Genomic DNA, 20,997 nt, shown 5'->3' with positions numbered 1-20,997 from the left:
GTCCCAGTAAAGTGGTTCATTACCTCCTTGGTCTCCTCTCCAGGAAACATCGACAAGGTGGACCTGAGCAAACTGAACCAGATCGACGAGTCCCTGAAGAGGGCCAAGGGCAAGATGGGCGACAGCGAGCTGGACAGGAAGCTGACGGAGCTGAACGACGTGGCGCGGACTCAGGAGGACATGATCAACGACTACGACCGGCAGATCCGCGAGATCCGCGCCGACATCGCCAACCTCAACGACATCAAGAACACGTTACCCGACGGCTGCTTCAACACGCCGTCTCTGGAGAGGCCTTAACCCCGCCCTCCTCCGCCTCCAACACTCCCCCTTCACGTCTAACACTCTGGCGAACATGCCAACTTTTACCAAAACAGTTTTTAAACCTTTTTGTTTTTTGTTTTTTGTTCTCAGATTCTTGTCTTTGAAGCCAACATTTCAAGCCACGTTCACGGTTTTTAACAAAAGAGAAGCAGCTGTTTTTGTTTTGTTTTTAGTTTTTGTTTTGGAGACGCAGTAACGTGGTTACGGTAGAATGAACTAAGCGGCGTAGAGAAGCCGTGCAGAGAGGTGGAAGAGCCTCGGAGAAAAACCAGAACCACAAACCCGACGTGACTGCACCCGTCTGCACAGACAGGAAGTTCCTCTTACTTCGAGGAGTGTCTGCTCGTATTACCCATCATGCCCGGGACACGCCAGCTACATTTACAGTTTTCAGCCAGCTGAATGCACGGCTACCCACTGTTAGAGCGCCGCTGTCCTCGGCGTTCTTTTTTTGTTTTGTTTTTGTTTGGTTTTTTGTTTTCATTTTTACACCAACCGTGTTTTCAGAAACCACAGTGAAGGAATCCTCTCTTCTTTTCTCCCAAAGCTTCGTGCCTACCACACAAACAGCAGAGGAAGAGTGTTCTCTTTTCTTCAACAGTATTTTCGCCTCCAGTGGGTTGTGATGTCGAGTAAAGCCACGCCCACGCCGCTGGCGAATATGAAGCCTCTGAAGCCCTGACAAAATCAGTTTATAAATCTTGTGTGCACAAGACAATTTAGTTTCTTGTTCCTAAGTGTTCTGGAGCCGAAGGTTAGAAGATATTTTCTTGCGTGAATAGATATCAACGTGCGCACACAACTTTTGGATCGTGTGGGAACAAAATAGTAACTTGTGCATGCAAATGGGACGTAAAATGGTATCATGTTATCATCATATGGATCTGAGTTTAGAGTAAAATATACTGGATTGTTCCCACAACATATGTTTCTTCCAAGGTATGGATCTTGAGTTGAGGCAGATACTGTCTTGCACGCTCAAGATATTTACCTGTTCCCACAAGATACGGATGGTGTGGGAACGATATTGTCTTGTTCCCACAACATCGTTGTCTTCTTTCATATCTCATATCACAACCTGCATGTCTTGTGGGAACAAAATTGTAAATTGTCCGTAAAGGTTATTCAGTTGTATGCATAATATATGGATGTTTTGGGAACACACTAAAGGCCTGAACATACTCGGGCGTACTATGAGCGGAGCGGACTCTGCGAGGAATGTCGGCAGTCATTCGGGCTTTCATAGACGAGCGCACTTCTGCATTGTAGTTTCCTGTAAAAATGTCCGTGAAAAATCCCCGCGATGTGAAAAATACACGCCGAGCAGTCACTGGTGCGCAGAGTGGAGTCCGCGCAGTTGTAAAATCTGAGCTTTGTGCGCACAGGGCTTGCGGACGTCCACTTTGAGTCCGTGCGGACCTCCGTGGAGTCCGTTCCATGTACGTTCCGCCCGAGTATGTTCGGGCCTTAAGTGAATATCTTGTTACTCCAAGATCCCACGTGTCGGTGGGTTATGTTTATAAGTCATTATCTTCTATGCGTAAGACATTATCTTGGGTGCCAAGTTACTATTTGGTTCCCAAAAGAATTGGATGTCATCTTAGTGTTAGAGTTGCTCGTTGTTGTCTTGTACATGCAAGATATGAAGTTGTTCCCACGGCGAACATATCTTGTGGGAACAAGATAGTAACTTTCTCGTAGAGGATATCAACTTGAATGCACAGTCTGTGGATGTTTTGGGAACAAGATGAGTGAATATCTTGTTACTCTGAGATCCATACAATTTAATATCTTGTCCCCACATGATGTAGGGTTACGTTTACAAGTTATTATCCTCTATTTGCAAGACATTAGCTTGTGTGCCAAGTTACCTTTTTGTTCCCAAAAGAAATGGAAGTCATCTTAGCGTTAGAGTTGCCCGTTATTGACTTGCGCACGCAGGATATTTGCACCTCGCTGCACGTCGTGTGCACACAAGGTAAAGAAAAAGCTTTCAGGACGTCAGCGGCTCCGTAGGCGCGTCTTTCAATCAGCTCTGACACTTCTCACCACGTTCAAACACTATTTGATGTTCTGATGTTTTAACACCACGGCCTTTTTCTTGTTCTTGTCCCAGAAGTTGCTGCTTATCACTGGTGTTTTTACCCATCACACATTAACATTTCTCTTCCAGGCTAAATCCAACACTATGCAACTTTGTACATTTTGCGTAGCGAGAATTTTATCTGATACACTGGTGCTAATAATTATTTCAAATGTTATATTTTTGTGTGAATGTTTTTTATTATGACTTAGAGTGAGGAATTTGTTATTTGTGTAAATATATGCTTAAATGATTCAGGACTGGCTGATTCCAAGAAATAAAACTCCAACATGCAAACAGCCACATTATCACAATCAATCAACTGAAACCTCCAGGTTAAATCTATATATGAATATCTATGATAACGTCTGTGGTATGTTATTATTATAATATGCTTGCTTGTATACAAGGCTCCATGTTGCTGCCTCATAGCGATGCCAATATTTGTGTTTTTATTGATTCACAAGTTAATTCACCCTAACTGAATTTTTTTGTTATGTTTTGACCCTTTGACCTATCAGGACATCACATACTGAATTTTATTGGCTTGACTTCATGGAGATAACGAGCGCGCTCACACGTTGCTACAGTAGTTAACTGTTTTTAATTAGTGTTTTTGTGCCTTAATATAAAGTTTGGTTGTAATCACAGTCCCGTCGAGGGGCGTCCATGTTGTATCTCACAGATATGTCCTCATCGTCTTCGTTCCCTCACGCCATCTCCTCGTGTCAGTACTGAAGCAGGGTTTTGTTTTTTTTAAATCAGGTCCTGAATACAGAAAACTGCAAAAAATCTTCACCGTCAGCTTCTGCAGAGAAACAGCTGATAAAACCTGAAAAGTGTCTGACTGACTGGTGAAAGAGAATCTGACATGTCGACCAGGAGAACTGGACTCTCTCTGACTTGTTACTGTCATTTTATTTTCCTCCCTCCATCCAGACGGCCGCTCTGCAGGACGTGCAGCTCACACACACACACACACACACGATGTATAAACAGTATTTTAAGTTATAATGTACCAGTTATTTGTATCGTAACTATGTTGTCTTAGGCGGTGATGTGTGTGTGCTGCTCAGCCTGTGGGCGCCGCTGTGCTGTGTTTCGTGACGTCATTGTCTCCAGCCCTGTGAGGACCTGAGTGAACCCTGTCTGTCCCCATGTGCCTGTAAATCCAAACTTAACATTTGAGTAATAAAAATTACTACAGGAACCAGTTTGTGTCAATGTGTGGTGTGTGTCACAGATCACTGCAGGGTGAGTTCATCTGCTGGACTTTACAGCAGCAGGAATTATGACAGATGGAAGATAGCCTCAAGAAGGGACTTTAAGAGATCACTGACTCGACTGACCTGATCTCCTCAGGCAGATTGTTCCAGAGCCTCGGCCCTGACAGCAAACACTGGCCCCTTTATTTTTTAGCCTCTGCAACAGACAAAACACTTCTGCTGCCCAAGGACTTCAAAGTATGTGCTGGCACTAAGAGGTCAGAGACATAGCTGGAAGAGAGGCCATGAGGAGCCGTACAAGTCATCAGTAAAATGTTAAAATCTCTTCTAAAACATACTGGGAGCCGGTGTAAAGAGGCTACAGTCTGCAGTTGAATAATAGAGTTTTTATTCGGGCTGGAAAAGAGGCTGCTGCAGTCATCCAGGCGTGAAGAGATGAAGGCAGGTAAAATCCCTAGAGTTTAAATGGATTGTGTTTTTGAAATATTTCTAAGATAATGAAAACATGACTGCACAAGATGCTCAAAACTTAAACTACTGTCAAACCAGACTCTGAGATTTGATATTCTCCAACAGGAGACCAGCCAAGGGCAGAATTTGTTGTGTAACGTGTCGGGGCTCGATGACAACAAGCTCTGTTTTGTCTGAGTTCAGCTGAGGATTTTTTTTTGATATCCAGCTTATATAACTATAAAATGAAAGAGAAAAAAATCACTTCATTCACTGGGCCGACTGCCGGCAACTTTTAAGGTGGAACGTTAACTTGTAATGTTACTCAATGCATGAGTTGATGACGTGAATCCATCAGCACACCTTAAATTTCACTGTGACAACTTTGACCATCACTTTAGTTTTTATATGACACACACTTTTAGTAATGACTTTAAAAATATAGATTCATTTGGAGCGGATTATGTGAAGGTCATATATTCTAATCCTCACTTCCTGTGGGCTACAGCAACACTAAACCCCTGAGCTTGCCTGAGAAGGACTAAATGCACAAAGCTGCTATTTTGAAATATCCCATGGAGAGAGACTCTCACTGCAGCCTGTTCTATTTTGTTGTGAAAATGTGGGCGTGCAGCCTCGTTCTGTGGACGATAAACCAGGTGCAGACTTCCATCTGTGTCACCGCTGATGAGGAAATACAGCGAGTGCTGGACGGAGCAGTGAGTGACAACAACCCCGCCCACATTTAAGGCAAGGCAAGTTTATTTGTAGAGCACAATTCGTACACAAAGTAATTCAAAGTGCTTTACAGAACAAGAAAATGCATTAAAATCACAATACAAAATAAAAACATAAATAATCATTATAAAATGAACTTTAAAAGAGAAGAGTGCAGATAAGATCCTTTCAGTCATATGCACAGTGAAATAGAGCTGTTTTGAGCCTAGATTTGAACATTGTCAGAGTAGAGGCCTGTCTCACATCTTCAGAAAGACTGTTCCAGATTTTAGCTGCATAAAACTGGAACCCTGATTCCCCATGTTTAGTCCTGACTCTGGGCACCAGCAGGAGGCCGGTCCCTGAGGTCCTCACAGTCCGAGACGGTTCATATGGCACTAACATGTCAGAGATGTACTTTGGTGCGAGGCCGTAGAGAGACTTGTACACAAGCAGAGCTGCTTTAAAGTCTATTCTCTGAGCCACAGGAAGCCAGTGTAGAGATCTGAGCACAGGACTAATGTGTTCGTACTTCCTGGTTCTGGTCAGGACCCGAGCAGCAGCATTCTGGATGTACTGCAGCTGTCTTACGGCCCGTTTAGAGAGGCCAGTGAGCAGGCCGTTACAGTAGTCTAACCTACTAGAGACAAATACATGGATAAGTCTCTCCAAGTCAGGTTTAGACACTATACCTTTGATTTTGGCAATGTTTTTTAGATGGTAAAAAGCTGCTGATGTTATTGATTTGATGTGGCTGTTAAAGTTCAAGTCTGAGTCCATTATTACCCGAGATTTCTAACCTGATTTGTAGGTTTTAGAGAGAGAGACTGGAGGTGACTGCTGACACTTTCTCTTTGTTTCTGTGGACCAAATCGATGACTTCAGTCTTGTCTGAATTTAGCTGGAGAAAGTTGTTTTGCATCCACACACTGACCTGTTGGATGCAGTGACAGAGTGAATCCACTGGTCCATATTCACCTGCTGTCAGTGAGACATAGATCTGAGTGTCGTCTGCATAATTGTGGTAGGACACATTATTACTTTGTATTAACTGGCCTAAAGGCAGCATGTAGAGATTGAACAGAAGGGGTCCCAGGATTGACCCTTGGGGCACCCCACAGGTCAAGGCCATGTGGTCTGAGACACAGTTACCAATTTCAACAAAGTACTTCCTGTCTTCTAGATAGGACTTCAACCAATTTAGGGCAGTGCCGGAGATGCCCACCCAGTCCTCTAGTCTCTGTGAAAGGATCTCATGATCGACAGTGTCAAAAGCAGCACTCAGATCTAGCAGGACTAAAACTGAGACTTTGCCTGCATCAGTGTTCAGGCGGATGTCATTTGTCACCTTAATAAGAGCGGTCTCAGCGCTGTGATGGGGTCTAAAACCTGACTGGAAAACATCAAAGGAGTTGTTCATTATGAGAAAGTCAGTAAGCTGTTGGTAAACAACTTTCTCAAGGACTTTGCCTAAAAACAGCAGATTTGAAATGGGCCAGTAGTTGTTCAGTACTGTGGCATCAAGACTGCTCTTCTTTAGGAGAGGCTTTATGACCGCAGTTTTCAAGGCCTTTGGGAATGTTCCAGATTGTAGTGACATGTTAACTATGTGAGCGAGTGGTGGTAACAAACTGCTCAGCACAGACTTTAGAAATCTAGTGGGTAACACATCGAGGCAGCATGTAGACAAACTCAGACTGGTGATGATCTCTTGGACAGTTTTGTCAGTTACAGGTGCAAAATGAGTCAGCTCTAAGTGTCTAGGTGGCTGCAGGGTTGTTATTGGCGTTGTGGAATTGATGGCATTTTTAATGGTCTGAACCTTGTCGCAAAAAAATACTGCAAACTCATTACACTTAGATGTGGAGATCAGTTCCAACAGCAGTTGAGCTGGAGGGTTTGTTAATCTGTTCACTGTTGCAAATAAGACATGTGAGTTGTTACTGCAGTTTCCAATAATTTCAGAAAAGTACCTCTCCCTTGTTCTACGTAAGATCTGGTTGAACACGTACAACTTTTCTTTATAAATTTCATAATGAACATGAAGCTTTGACTTGCGCCATTTCCGCTCGGCCCTCCGGCACTCCTTTTCTGTGCCCTGACCGAGTCGTCATTCCTCCATGGCGCCTTCTGCTTATTTTTAACCATTTTAACCTTCACAGGGGCAATGGTGTCCAGAACATTCAAAACACTCAAAGTAACAGAGTTCAACAAATCATCAACATTAGAACATGAGGCATTTTCAGTTTATCATTTCCATGAACAGAGCACCTGTGCTGTTATTTATGTGTCTCCTCCGAACAACTGCAGGACCAGCCGGTGGTTTGGGAGAAACAGACAGGTCAAAGAAGACACAGAAATGATCAGACAGAGCAACATCAACCACATTGACGTTTGAAATATTAACCCCCTTTGTAATGAGCAGGTCCAGAGTGTGCTGCGCTCTGCTGAGTCAGGCCAAAGGTTTCAAGGACAGCACTGAGCTCTTTAGCATTTCTGTCACAGACATTATCCACATGTACATTAAAATCACCTGTAATGACCACACCATCAAAGTCTGTGCATACAATTGAAAGCATCCTGGTAAAATCATCAATAAAACTTTGACGGTGCTGGGGAGGCTTGTATATGACTACATAGAGTATGGACGGAGATTGTTTTAGCTCCATTTTAAAGGATACATACTCAAATGATGAAAACACCCCAAATGACAACCTGTGCATAACCATATGATCTCTAAATATTGCACAGACACCTCCACCCTTTTTGTTTTCTCGTGTTTCAGATTCAGATTTGTAGTTGGGTGGAGCTGATTCTGTTAGAACAGCATTACCTGTGTTTTTGTCAAGCCATGTTTCAGTTAAAAACATAAAATCAAGATTATACGAAGAGATCAAATTATTAATTAAAAATGATTTGTTAGACAAGGATCTGACATTAAGCACAGCAAGTTTCAGATTAGTTTCAGTAGGACTGGACATTATCTTCTTACAAGGGATATGGATTAAATTTCTCTGATTGGACAGTCTAACTGTCCTTCTGTAATCTGGTCTATGTGGTGTGGCTGTAGATATAGCACTAAGGGAGAATATTGTCTCACAGGGCCCCAGCTTGATATTACTTTTATCATGGCTGTAAGTCCTGGGACAGCAGAGGCCCTGTGCATCCTAGCTCTTAGGGATACCAGCTCTGGGGGCAGGCAGGGGAGGACGGGCAGGGGGAAGTTTGGGTGATGGACCAGATGAAAACCGAGGGGGAGGAGCTGGGGGAGCTTTAGTTTGTGAAGCAGGAGAGTTGAAGCTCCTGTGTGACTTGAGGGGCACAGTTTTATACGGGGGTGATAGAAGTCTTGATCTTGCTATATTAGGGGTGAGGGGAACCATCTTAATCCCTGATTTGATCAGGCTTTCAAGATGGTTTGGAAGGCCCATGGGGGAAGGTGGGGATGAAAAGGTGAGGGACAAGTCTCTAGAGGGGGTAGATGTGGCAGGGGGGGCCCAGGGCTGTTCTGTGGGTAGAGGAGGTGATGAGGGCCCGGGACGAGGTGGAGCCGATGGCGGGCCTGAATCCTTCACTGGGGGTGGTGGAGGCTGTTGTGGTGCTGGAGCTGAATCCTTCACTGGGGGTGGTGGAGGCTGTTGTGGTGCTGGAGCTGAATCCTTCACTGGGGGCGGTGGAGGCTGTTGTGGTGCAGCTGGTGCTGAAACACTGGCTCGGTCTCTGACTTCTGCGACAGAGATGCTTCTCTCGTTCCTCTTTTCTCTCACTGGTCGCTCAGGACCCTGTCCCAGCCCATTCTGATGCCTCAGAGCGTGGAGGAGGTGTTCCGTCAGCACTCTCCTCCCACCTCTGCACAGGTGTGGGCCCTTTCCCTTGAACAGGTCCTCTCGTTTCCAGAACAGATAAAAGTTCTCAATGTAGTGCAATCCTCTGTGTGCACACTCTCTGGACAGCCATGTGTTCAGCTGAAGCAGCCGGCTGAACTTGTTTATCTTCCTGTCTATGTTTGGAAGAGGTCCACTAATGAATGCCTTGACCTCCACTTTATCAAGCTCCTTGAAGAACTTAGTGAAATCCCTTTTCAAGACTTCAGTCTGTTCCTTTCTGATGTCCACTGCACCCACGTGCACGATCAGCTGTTTGACTCCTCGGTGTGTAGACAAAACTTTTGGGAGGAGTGTTGTTATCTCAGAGACAGTGGCACTGGGACAGCAGCATGGTTTATGCTACTGATAGCACCGTCTCCTATCAGCAGCATATCTCTGACCTTGACGTTTGGTCCAGATTGTCTGTCTGCCTGCTGTCTTTTGCCGACTTTATGGCTCCAGTTTCGTGAAGATAATCCATTTTCTCTTTGATCGTTAGAAACATTAAATTCAGACTCTGACAGTGGCAAAAATCTGTTTGTAAGCTGTATTTTGGGTGATGTTACGTACGTATTAACATTGTCTCTCATCACTTTGTGCTGCTTTGGCTTAGCACCAAGTTCTCTCCAGGATGAGGCATTTTGGTCTTTACAGAGTTTTGGAAAAGACACAGCATCACTCAGGTTTAAGATGAAAGTAGCAGGTTTTTCACCCTTTTTACTGAAAGTAACTGTGGGCTTCTTACCACCGGATGTCACTGGGAGCGTCTTGTGAAGTCCTTTTTCAGATTCTAAAGCAAAAATCCGTGCTTGTAGCTCATTAATTTCTTGTTGATATCTCCGACAGCGTTCACAGAAGGAATTTGTTTGGTTTCTTCCCCCGGACATGCTGCTGGCTCGTCAGATCGGTTAAAAATACAAAAATGTTCTTCAAAGTCTTGGTTTACTTAAAATAATTCATGAAATGATGGATATAGAGATTTTCCAGGATTTGTAGAAGGAGTAAAATGATTAAAAAGCAGAGTAAAGAAGGAAGCAGGCTGGAGCAAGCAGGAAAGCGTCACAGATTTAAGAGGACTGTCTGAACACACCCAGGGTCTAGGTACCATGTCTGAAGGCTTACTGCTGGTTCCAAAAGTGCTGGACTGAAAGGGTTTGGTGGAGACGGAGCTTAACAGTCAGGTACATCTGTGTATCATCAGCATAAAAATTATATATTTACCATCTCAGCTTAGCTTTTTGCTTGTCCTCCCATTTCTCACAGGTTTAGGTTTAAGATCTAAGACTTTTTCATGCACTCAATACATCATTTCTCTTGAAATCTGTCAAACATTATATCAGTGGAAGTGAGCGCTTCCATCCAATCCATCCACCCGACAAGATGCTGATTAAGTGACATTCACCTCTTATCCAAGTCATACCCAGAGTGAACTGAAAGCCGTTCTTCCTCCATTTTTAGTACATGCATGGTCTCATTTGAAAGGCAACACCCTGAAATTTTTTTTCCCAACAGTCATAATCACTGTGAGTGCGTCTCTCACAGAGTTATCCGCGTTTCAACACACTGAAATAAAATGCTTAGGTTTTTTTTGTTTTATCTTCACCTTAATATTTTCTTGAAAAACGATGCTACAGATGATCAGAATGGGCAAGTATTAGCCGGAAAACACAATGGGACCATAGCATGAAGCCTCACACCGTCCAAGTTTAAAGTAGATTTTACATGTTCGTCTTTGGTGTTATTCAGGTGCTTTTCAAAGAAAAGAGGGTAAAACAATGAACTAAATGTGTGAATATGAGTGAAAAACTAATCAACACAGACAGACTGTTCATAAAAACACTTCTAGAAAACCTTTATTAATTATAGCTGCTGCGCAGCCGTGTGAATATATGTTGATGATTGAGCAATTTATGATCACTTTAATAGTGCAAACACGTCATTCTTCTAAAGACGTAATGCACTGTAGGAGTGAGTGGCACTGTACCAAGATGGCCGCTGTTTAGGTGTGTCACTGACTACAGGACCCATGAGAAGGGAGGCGGGCCCTTCCTTTCAACCAAGGCTCTCGTTGGCTGTTGTAGGCCGTGGAGAGGACATGGAAGCTCCTATTGGCTCAAGAGAGGTGTCAATCAGAAGGTCAGGGATCAGCGGCCATTTTGATGCACAGCTATCTGCAATATGTTCATGCAACAGGAGAAGAGATGTATGGACATCAGAAATGATGCAGTTGGTGGATGTCTGTGGATGTAATAACGTGATTGGACCAAATATTTCACTGGATTCAGATCGTCTGGACCTTTGGGAGTGTGTTGGGGCTTATGTTGGAATATTAACGATCGGTGGATTATGATGAGGCCTCATTGGTGAGTTATAACTGTTTGTTTGTTATTTGTCTGACAGAAGTGTTGATTGAACCTGCTGTGGTGGCTGTATCTTGAGCAGGTCCACATCAGTGGAACCTTTAGGAGTGAAGCCTTCTAACGACTGGTCGTATGAGCAAACCAAATCAAATTGAAATCACAGGAGGGCCTGTGGGTGGGCCGATAAACAGCATCATTACTACACAGGTGTGTCTTGGCATGGTCACAGTGAAGGACACTCTAACATGTGACGTTTGATCTTTAAATAAAGACATTTATCAGGATTTCACATGACCAGCGCTACAGAAATGCATTTCTTGGTCACAGAGAGCCAAAACAATCAGTCAGTATCTGTTGTGACATCACGCAGGGTGACACACCTCCTTCAGACATGCCCGCCACTCTTCAGTGGCTGTGTGAAGCTGCTGGACATCGACAGGAAGTGAAACACACTGTCGTACATTTTGTGTCTTTTTGCAGTTTCTTTGCATCTCCTTGTTGTCATGATGGATCTCTTTGTGGTTTTGTATCTCTCTGTAGTCTTGTTGTGTCTCTCAGAGGTCATTTTGAGTCTCTTCCTGGTCAGCATGTGTTCATTTTCGTGACGTTGTTGGAGGCCCTCTGGCACTTTGGGCCCCTGGACCTGTGCCCAGTTGGCCTGTTCAGTGATCCATCCACGCCTGCACCATTTGGTATTTTAGCACCTATTGTTTTTTACTGTCTAATAAACTGAACACAACTTCAAATGCAACACTTGTGTTTCCTCCCATTTTCCACAGTTTGAGGTTAAAGATCTCGCAGTTTTTATGCACTCAACAGAAACATTTCTCTCAGACTTTGGTCACAAACTTGTTCAAATTGGTGTCAGTGAGCACTTCTCCCATTCCAAGACAATCCATCCACCTGACAGGTGTGGCTGATGAAGATGATTCAGGTTTGGTTGGGACATAAAACACAGAGTGCGTGACAGTACACACGGTACAGAGTGGTAGAGACTAGATAATGATTACCTGATCAGTTCACAGTGACACAGCTCAGTACTGTCACCTGACTGTTTTATCTCATCTCATCTATCTTTTTCTTTGGCTCATTGCCAGCAGAGTAAATGTTGTCTCCACTCGACTGAGTGTCATTAAACACACCAGCTTGAACCTGTATGGATGGATGACAGTTTTGGTGGGGGTCAGATTTCCCTCTGTCATACACTGGGGGTGGGTGTGACCCCGTGGAGATTACGTGCATGAGCTAACAAGTATTTAACAACTCTTAACTTAATTTAACATCTCTTTATTTATCTATTTTAAATTCCTCTTAGAACCGATTTATCCATCTATTATCTATTTTTTTATTTAATTTTTATATTCTTACCCTTCCTCTTTTTACGTTCTTATCCCACGTAACCTTTATCTTTTGTTATTTTAGTTAGCCTATAGGTTTTAGTTTTGATGCATTTTATGTCTCTGTTTTAGATCATTCTTACCTAGCTACTAACTCAATTTTATGAGCTAAATAGCTTTTTGTTTATTTGGTTCTTTTTATACCTTTTATCCTATCTTACTGTTTTAGTCCCTCAGCTTTTAGCTCCAGTGTTTCCTCATGGGGGCCTACCACACTGAGAGTTGTTCCTGGTCTCCCGATGGGGGTGCTGTCGGGAGACCGCTCTGACCTGGGTGGCTGTAGGGCACTGCACCTCGGTGTGGTCGGGGTGGTCTCTATGGCGGTGCTCCCTGTGGCCGTGGACCATGGGCCCTCTGGGTGTGGACGGCCCCCAGAGGTGGCTTTTTCCTTGCCTCGGGTCTCAGTGCCAGGCCATGTCTCTTTAGTGATAGCTTGTGTGTGTGTGTGTGTGTGTGTGTGTGTGTGCGTATATGTATATTTACGTATCTCTATGTGGGGTGGTAGGGTTGGGTTTTCTCTTTTCTTTTTGTTTTTTTTGAAAAGTGCCATATAAATAAAGTTGATTTGATCTGAACTGAACACTGGAGTGTTTTCAGACGGGGAGCAGGTTTGAACTGAGGCTTCATTTGAAAGCAGGAAACAGAGTCAAAAGTGCTGCTGGTCGTCCTGGAATCAGCCCTCCCTCCTCTTCCTGCTCTCACACACAGCCAGCTCCACTCTGTTCCCTCCCCTTCACATCTGCACTTTATAGATGGGTGGAACCAACATGGTGGTGACATGATAGAGCTGACAGGCTGCATTCACTGCATGATCACATGATGCTGAGATCATGAGATCATAAATATCAGAGCTCAGACTAGTTTTACTTCTCAGGAAGTGAGACTCACACAGTCACTGCCACAAGCTGAAATGGCGCAGCAAGGAGCTCAGCTGGACCCCCTAAAGTTCTCTTGTCCCATCTGTCTGGATCTACTGAAGGATCCGGGGACTCTTCCCTGTGGACACAGCTACTGCATCAACTGTATTCAAAGCTTCTGGGATGGAGAGGATGAGAAGAGAATCTACAGCTGCCCTCAGTGTAGGCAGAGCTTCACACCGAGGCCTGTCCTGAGGAAAAACACCATGTTAGCAGATTTGGTGGAGGAACTGAAGAAGACTGGACTCCAAGCTGCTCCTGCTGATCACTGCTATGCTGGAGCTGAAGATGTGGCCTGTGATGTCTGCACTGGGAGGAAACTGAAAGCCTTCAAGTCCTGTCTGCAGTGTGTGGCCTCTTACTGTGAGAAACACCTCCAGCCTCATCGTGACTCGGCTCCATTACAGAAACACAAGCTGGTGGAGCCCTCCAAGAAGCTGCAGGAGAACATCTGCTCGTCATGATGAGGTGATGAAGATGTTCTGCCGCACTGATCAGCAGTGTATCTGTTATCTCTGCTCTGTGGAGGAACATAAAGGCCACGACACAGTGTCAGCTGCAGCAGAAAGGACTGAGAGGCAGAGAGAGCTGGAGGAGTCGACAAAACATCCAGCAGAGAATCCAGGACACAGAGAAAGATGTGAAGCTGCTCCAACAGGAGGTGGAGGCTATCAGTCGCTCTGCTGATAAAGCAGTGGAGCACAGTGAGAAGATCTTCACTGAGCTGATCCGTCTCATGGAGAAAAGACGCTCTGATGTGAAGCAGCAGCTCAGATGGCAGCAGGAAACTGAAGTGAGTCGAGTCAAAGAGCTTCAGGAGAAGCTGGAGCAGGAGATCACTGAGCTGAAGAGGAAAGATGCTGAGCTGAAGCAGCTCTCACACACACAGGATCACACCCAGTTTCTACACAACTACCCCTCACTGTCAGCACTCAGTGAAGCCACACACTCATCCAGCATCAACATCCGTCCTCGCCGCTACTTTGAGGACGTGACAGCGGCTGTGTTAGGAGTCAGAGATAAACTACAGGACACTCTGAGGGACACATGGACAACCGTCTCACTGACAGGGACTGAAGTGGATGTTTTACTGCCACAACCAGAGCCCAAGACCAGAGCTGAGTTCTTCAGATATTCACGTCACATCACACTGGATCCAAACACAGCAAACACACAGCTGTTATTATCTGAGAGGAACAGGAAAGTGACAGTAATGAGTCAACAACAGTCTTATTCTGATCACCCAGACAGATTCACTCACAGGCGTCAGGTCCTGAGTAGAGAGAGTCTGACTGGACGTTGTTACTGGGAGGTGGAGTGGAGAGGAGGAGTTTATGTAGCAGTCGCATACAAGAATATCAGCAGAGCAGGGTGGGGGGATGAATGTTTATTTGGATTCAATGACAAATCTTGGGCGTTATATTGTGACAATAACAGTTATAACTTTTGGTACAACAAAGTCCGAACTCCCATCTTAAGTCCTCAGTCCTCCAGAGTAGGAGTGTACCTGGATCACAGAGCAGGTATTCTGTCCTTCTACAGCGTCTCTGAAACCATGACTCTCCTCCACAGAGTCCAGACCACATTCACTCAGCCTCTCTATGCTGGACTTTGGCTTTGTCTTGATTCCACAGTTGAGTTGTGTCAAGTCAAATAGTCTGAAGTCATTTAAGGGTTAAACTCTGTGTTTGGTCTCCATGTTTGCTGCTGACAGCTGATTGTTGTGGCGTTTCTTCACTGCACACAGATCAGCTGTCAGTCAAACATTGTGGGCGGGACTTTGACATCTTCTCCTGAGTTGTTGTGTAAATGTTTGAGTGTGTGTAGGTGGCGCTCCTTCCTGTGTGTGTTCAGCCATGGAGGCTCTCACTGCTCATGATGATGTTTGTTGAGCTGCAGTGACATTTCTCTGCATGAGAATAATGTGGACTTCTCTGGGCTCTAAATGTCTGATCAGTCTTTGTACTGATGTGTTTGTATGTTGTTGTGTGTGAAGAGAGAAAGCAGCAGAGCTCCTTTATCCTCCACACTTTGTTCTCTGTGCAAAGAAATGTGTGCTCACATTGATTTGTTTGGCAGAGCAGAGGTTGTAGTTGTTGTTGATGATCCTGATCAGAATCAATAAGGAGATGACTGATTCTTTTCTTGTACGTAGCTGAGATTCTTGTGTGGATAAAGTGAATGTGAACATGAAATCATTGAACAGACTTTACTGATGGGATGTGTGAACAAACTGAATCTTTACATGATGAATAAACAAACATGGACAAAGTCTTTTCTTCCTGTCTTCATTCCAGGGTCTCAAACAAAGCTGATGGAGAAAATGTGACACTGATCTGAGAGCACAACTGACGCACTTTTCCTCCTCAAACACCACAAAGTCCAGTGTTGATGTTTACAGCAGAAGAGCGTTTGTCAGTCGCTCTCTGTCCTTTAACTTTCCTCACTCAAACAGCGTGGTCACACAGACATGACACCAGTTTTCTGAGGCTTTTTACAACCCACACTTTGTTTAGTCAGTGAAGAGGATTTATTACACACACTTCAAAGTCCTGACACACACATCACACAACAGATACTGTGGAGCTGATTCTTGACATTTGCTCACAAGTGTTTCCATGTTGTTTGATCACAGTTCAACCAGTCAGAGACATTTGAACGTACGGCCTCAGATCTCACATTCCCAAATACTGTTTCCAAGCTGAGAGCTGAAACTCTTCTCTCCCATCTTTCCCATGTGACCTGAATGCAGCATCAGTGTTTCAGGGTGTGACTCCTGTCAACAAATGCACACAGTGTGATATTACACATGTTGAAATGTCTCTTTGCTGATGTTGTGTGAAGCTACCAAAGGCTCAGTGAACTCTGGACTTGTCTTCCTGCAGTGAACATCACAGCAGGTGATCAAGTGAAATGTGACAACTGATGCTCAACACAAGAGGGCGCCTTCATCCTGCTAACCAGGGAGGTAGAGGAGGTAAAAGCTCCTCAACTCACTTCAGTCCTTCTTACACAGAGATTGTGCAACAAAGTCCCTTCATTACAACGCCTCTGTTTCTTTATCCAGAACTAAACATGTGGCATCACGTTGTCCTGCTGTGTCAGCTTAGGTAACATGTCGGCAGCCTTCATTTTGGCAGCTGTTCGTCTTGAGAGGAAACTGCTTTAAGTTTAAATCACATTTTAGTGTTTTTTCTCTTTCAGAGTTTCAGTCTAGTTTCAGTCTTTAACTGATGCGATTAGGCTGATGCAGAACCTGGAATCAAGGTGACAGGTTGTATGAAGGGTTGACATTTCATTGAGATGTCTTTACACTTTGAATCATTGTAATCATTACAAATTACTCTCAAAATGAAATACATGACACATTACTAGTTACCTTCATTTGAAAGTAATAAGTTACTTTACACATTACTCTCTGTGTAGAGTAATTAGTTAAGTATTTCACTACTTTTGTGTAACTGTGACCAAAATGAGCTCAGAAGAACTGATGCTGATTTGAAATGGATGAGGTCATGTTGTTTATTACAGTTCAGGTCTGACACACAGTCATGTGTTCACACACAGAGGTTATTACTTTGGATTAAATTCACCTGCTTATATTAAAAACAGTGTGACGATAAAGAACCATTAAATAACTAAATGAATGTCCATGGACACGGGGGTATCAGGCAAAGGATCAGAGTCTGATCATTATGAGGTATGGATCAGTATCTGTGGGCCTATGATATGAAACACAACAAACAGAATGGTGTGTGAGTCGTCACTGTGACAGGTGAAAATTAAAACACCAGAGCTGAAAGATCCACCTGCCGGTTCCGGGTGTGCCGGAGAGACTTATGTGTAAGAACAGGACTGTGTGTCAGCGTCACTCTGCAGCTGTAGGAGATGTGGAAACATGTTCAACATGTACTGACATCACCCAGATGTGCCGATCACCAGGACGAGAAAATAACAAACCGGAGCCCAGCTCCTTATCCCCGCTGCTTTCAGGCAGCCTCAGGACGCAGAAGCAGAGGAGACACACAGGACATGATAACACGCAGTACGCCATCACCCAGATGTGTCACTGGCACCCTTCTGTAATGTAGTCTGTAATCACATGATTGGACACAACAACCTTCGGATGATATTCTTTCTGGTGGCGCTCTGGTGGAAGTGGAGCGGTGTGGGTCAGTGTGGATGAATGAAAGATGAAACAATGAACAGTTTATTTCAGGTGGTAACTTGTTACGTGACGCTGTAAATGTAATAATATTACCCACAATCCTGTTGGTAACTCGTTATGTAACTTTGTTACTGCTCAAACATAATATATTACTGGAACACGTTACCCCAACACTGCATGTTGGCATCTTGGAAGCAAAGGAGGCGTGATGTGTAACACAACAGCGTTGGCCTCTGATGTGACATATACACATTAGCAGCACTTTATAAACAATAACAATGGCGTCACGTGTCAGTAACAACATCATGTGTGGTCCCTGTTATGTGGCGGCTGATCTCGTCCTCTGCTCGGAGGGGAAGGAGCTCCTGGACCTCATTGTTTTCACTATTTGTGGACATTTTCTGCTGCTGTTCTTTTTCTGAGAGTTAGCTGCTAACTGCTATCAGCTGGTGTGTGTGTTCTATGAGTTAGCTGCTAACTGCTAACAGCTGCTCTTTAAATGTCTGCACCCCTCCAGTCCGTGGTCCTGTCCTGCCGACTCACACTTTTCACACTGACGCTGTTACTCTCTCCTCTGCCGGCTTAAAGGCGAGACACCTCCGTCCCTCCAGTCTGTGATCGTACCTTTTATACAGAACAACAAAGCAGAATAATGCTGTGACGTTCCCGCTTTGAACAGACAGTGTGAGAGGAGCTCTAATCTGCATGTTTTACACATGTGGTCTTTAAACCACATAGGATCTGTCTACCTGTGTCATCCATCATGGGCAGTGGTGTCAAACCTTTGAAAAAGAACAGAAATATATATTTATTCATATATTTGAATGGTTTTATCAACATGTCTCTGACACAAGAGGAGCTGACTTCCTGTCGTTACCTGCAGAGACCAGCAGGTGGGGTCAGAGTCAAAGTCAAGGACAGAGACAGAGACAGAGAGACGTCATCAAACCCTAAATATTGATGTGCTCAGTGATCACAGTGCAGAAAAGTTCCACACACATTGAGTCAAACTGTTTTAGTTGATGTCAGCAGAGAAAATTATAACCAGGATTAAAAATAAGATGTAAATAACTCCACAGATACACTGATATGTTTTATTATATTCTTTGATTTCATCACATGACAGAGGCTGACTGAACTCATCTTGTCTTTGTCATTTGTAGACGAGATAATGAGTCACATTTTGGACTCTGTAAGAAAAAATAAGATGCGTCAAAACTGTGAGACCCGTCCATCATCTTCATCCTCTTATCTGAGGTCAGGTCTCTGAAGCAGCAGGCTGAGCAAAGCACCCCAGACGTCCCTGTCCTCAGCGCCTTCCTCCAGCTCCTCCAGGAGGATCCTGATCAGATGTTGAACCACCTCAACATGAAGGAGCAGCGGCTCTACTCCGAGCTCCCTCCAGATGTCTGACTCCTCCCCCTATCTCTAAGGCTGAGCCCAGACACCCTACAGAGGAAACTCATTTCAGACGCTTGTATCTGTGACCTCATTCTTTCAGCCAACAAAACCACATCATTTGCAAAAGGCAGAGATGTGACTCTGAGGTCCCCAAACCGGACCCCTTCCTCCCCCAACTGCACCTCGAGATCCTGTCCATGAATATCACAAACAGCATCAGTGACAAGGGACGACCCTGGTGGAGCCCAACACCCACTGAGAACATGTCTGACTTCACACCGAGTATGTGGGCACAGCTCTCACTGTGGTCATACAGGAGCCGGATGGCTCACAGCAGCGAGCCCGGTGCCCGGTAATCCCGCAGTACTTCACGTGGTCGTAAGCCTTATTTAAGTCCACAAAACACATGTAGACTGGATGGGCAAACTCCCACGACCCCTCCAGGAGCCTCGCAAAGAGCTAGTCCACTGCTCCACGGCCAGGACGGAATCCGCATTGCTTCTCCTGAATCTGAGATTTGACAATTGGTTGGCGTCTCCTTTCAGGCACCCTGCAGTAAACTTAACCGGCTGAGCAGTGTAATACTATAGCCCCTTTTACACTGCCAGTTTTTCCATGAATGTTGGGCCGTTTTTCTGGCAAGCTGCGAGCGTTTAGACACACAGAGCCAGATTGGCGAGTTGATCCGAGGCGCCCAATTTTCCGCCGCGTAGGGTAGACATATTGGTGGAACCCTTTTAGTTTAAACAGACCGAGGCGGCCTTCTGCAACAGGAGGAGCTGTTGATGACTTGTGGGAGGAGCTGTTGATGACGCCGCACCTGCGAGCCACTGGCGGTGGATAAACAGGAAACAGCTGATAGCAGGAATTAGCGAGCAGCTAGTAGCAAGAGGGAAACACAAACCTGACAGACACTGTAAAGATGAGCAACTGGGGAGACAAGGAATTGCGCGCCCTCCTTGTCCTCGCAAATGAAGAGGCCATTAACCGTCAGATGACGGGGACGGTGAAGGACGGGCCGACTTACGAGAGAATCACCGAAGGACTGACCAGCCGCGGCTTCCCTCCCACGTCACTGTTTACGTCACACGCTGAGCTACACGTTTTGTTACTTGCTCACGCCCCCCATTGCCCCGAAAAAGGCACATTCTGTATAAACAAAAGTAGGTAGGCGGCATTTTGCTGCACTCCCCGATTTTGTTTTTATACTGCCAATGCTGAAAAAAGACTGATTGGGCTTTCCTGCAAATTTGCACAACTCCTGTCTAAAAGGAGCTTCTGATATTGGAGCACACCCTCCGGTGCACTTTTTTGGAAATGGGGACCACCACCCGGACTGCCACTCCGCAGGCACCGTACCCGACCTCCACGTGACACTGAAAAGGCGTGTCAGCCAAGACAGCCCAGCTGACGTCAAAATACATCAAATTCATGAGGAAGTAAATTAAAACTGAACAGTAAATTTCAAAGTTCTGATAAAATGATGATTTTGTGAATCAAAGTCAGGTGACAGGAAATAAAAATGACATGATATTTATATGGATAATAACATGTAAGGCCGAAACTTTGCATTTCATAGTTCTTAGTGATCATGTCATATTTTTCCAACATTTTTAGGTCAAAATTTAACTTCTGAAATCATAATAAGGAGATGTAGGAAAAAATAAAGGCTACTGTTTTTAGTCTCAACAAAGTTTCTACTGATTCATTCAGTCAGTGTGAATTTAGTCATGGCACCAAATACATAAAAATATGCAAACTCAAACTTCTCATTCTAGGGTTTTTGAGGGGCCCCTCCCACTGGGGCCCCTGAGTACTAGAAGGAAGGAAGGAAGGAAGGAAGGAAAGAAGGAAGGAAGGAAGGAAGGAAAGAAGGAAGGAAGGAAGGAAGGAAGGAAGGAGGGGACATAAGTAATATTCTGATATGTGACTTTAACTTCTACTAAAGTCATTTCTGATAAGAAATCTGTACTTTTACTCAAGTAATAATCTGATACGTTACTTTAACTTCTACCCAATCAGAACTTTTACTTGAGTAATATTGTAATGTGTTACTTTAACTTCCACTAAAGTCATGTACTGCTCCTG

At 44.5% G+C, this 20,997-nt stretch overlaps 1 protein-coding gene and 1 pseudogene across 1 annotated transcript in view; both read left to right on the top strand.

Moving 5' to 3' along the window:
- lamc1 (laminin, gamma 1) overlaps window positions 1-3,620 on the top strand; it is a 74,359-nt gene extending 70,739 nt beyond the window's left edge. The window contains exon 28 of the mRNA XM_049599505.1: window positions 44-3,620. Within this exon, the coding sequence (XP_049455462.1) occupies window positions 44-300 (257 nt within the window). The 3' untranslated portion in view covers window positions 301-3,620. The remainder of the gene's footprint in view (window positions 1-43) is intronic.
- A 9,675-nt stretch (window positions 3,621-13,295) lies between these two features.
- LOC125902872 (tripartite motif-containing protein 16-like) lies at window positions 13,296-15,606 on the top strand (annotated as a pseudogene).
- The last annotated feature ends 5,391 nt before the right edge of the window (window positions 15,607-20,997 follow it).

This window comes from Epinephelus fuscoguttatus, linkage group LG15, assembly GCF_011397635.1.
Source record: "Epinephelus fuscoguttatus linkage group LG15, E.fuscoguttatus.final_Chr_v1".
Taxonomy (NCBI): Eukaryota; Metazoa; Chordata; class Actinopteri; order Perciformes; family Serranidae; genus Epinephelus; species Epinephelus fuscoguttatus.
This window is presented reverse-complemented; position numbering and strand designations above follow the sequence as displayed.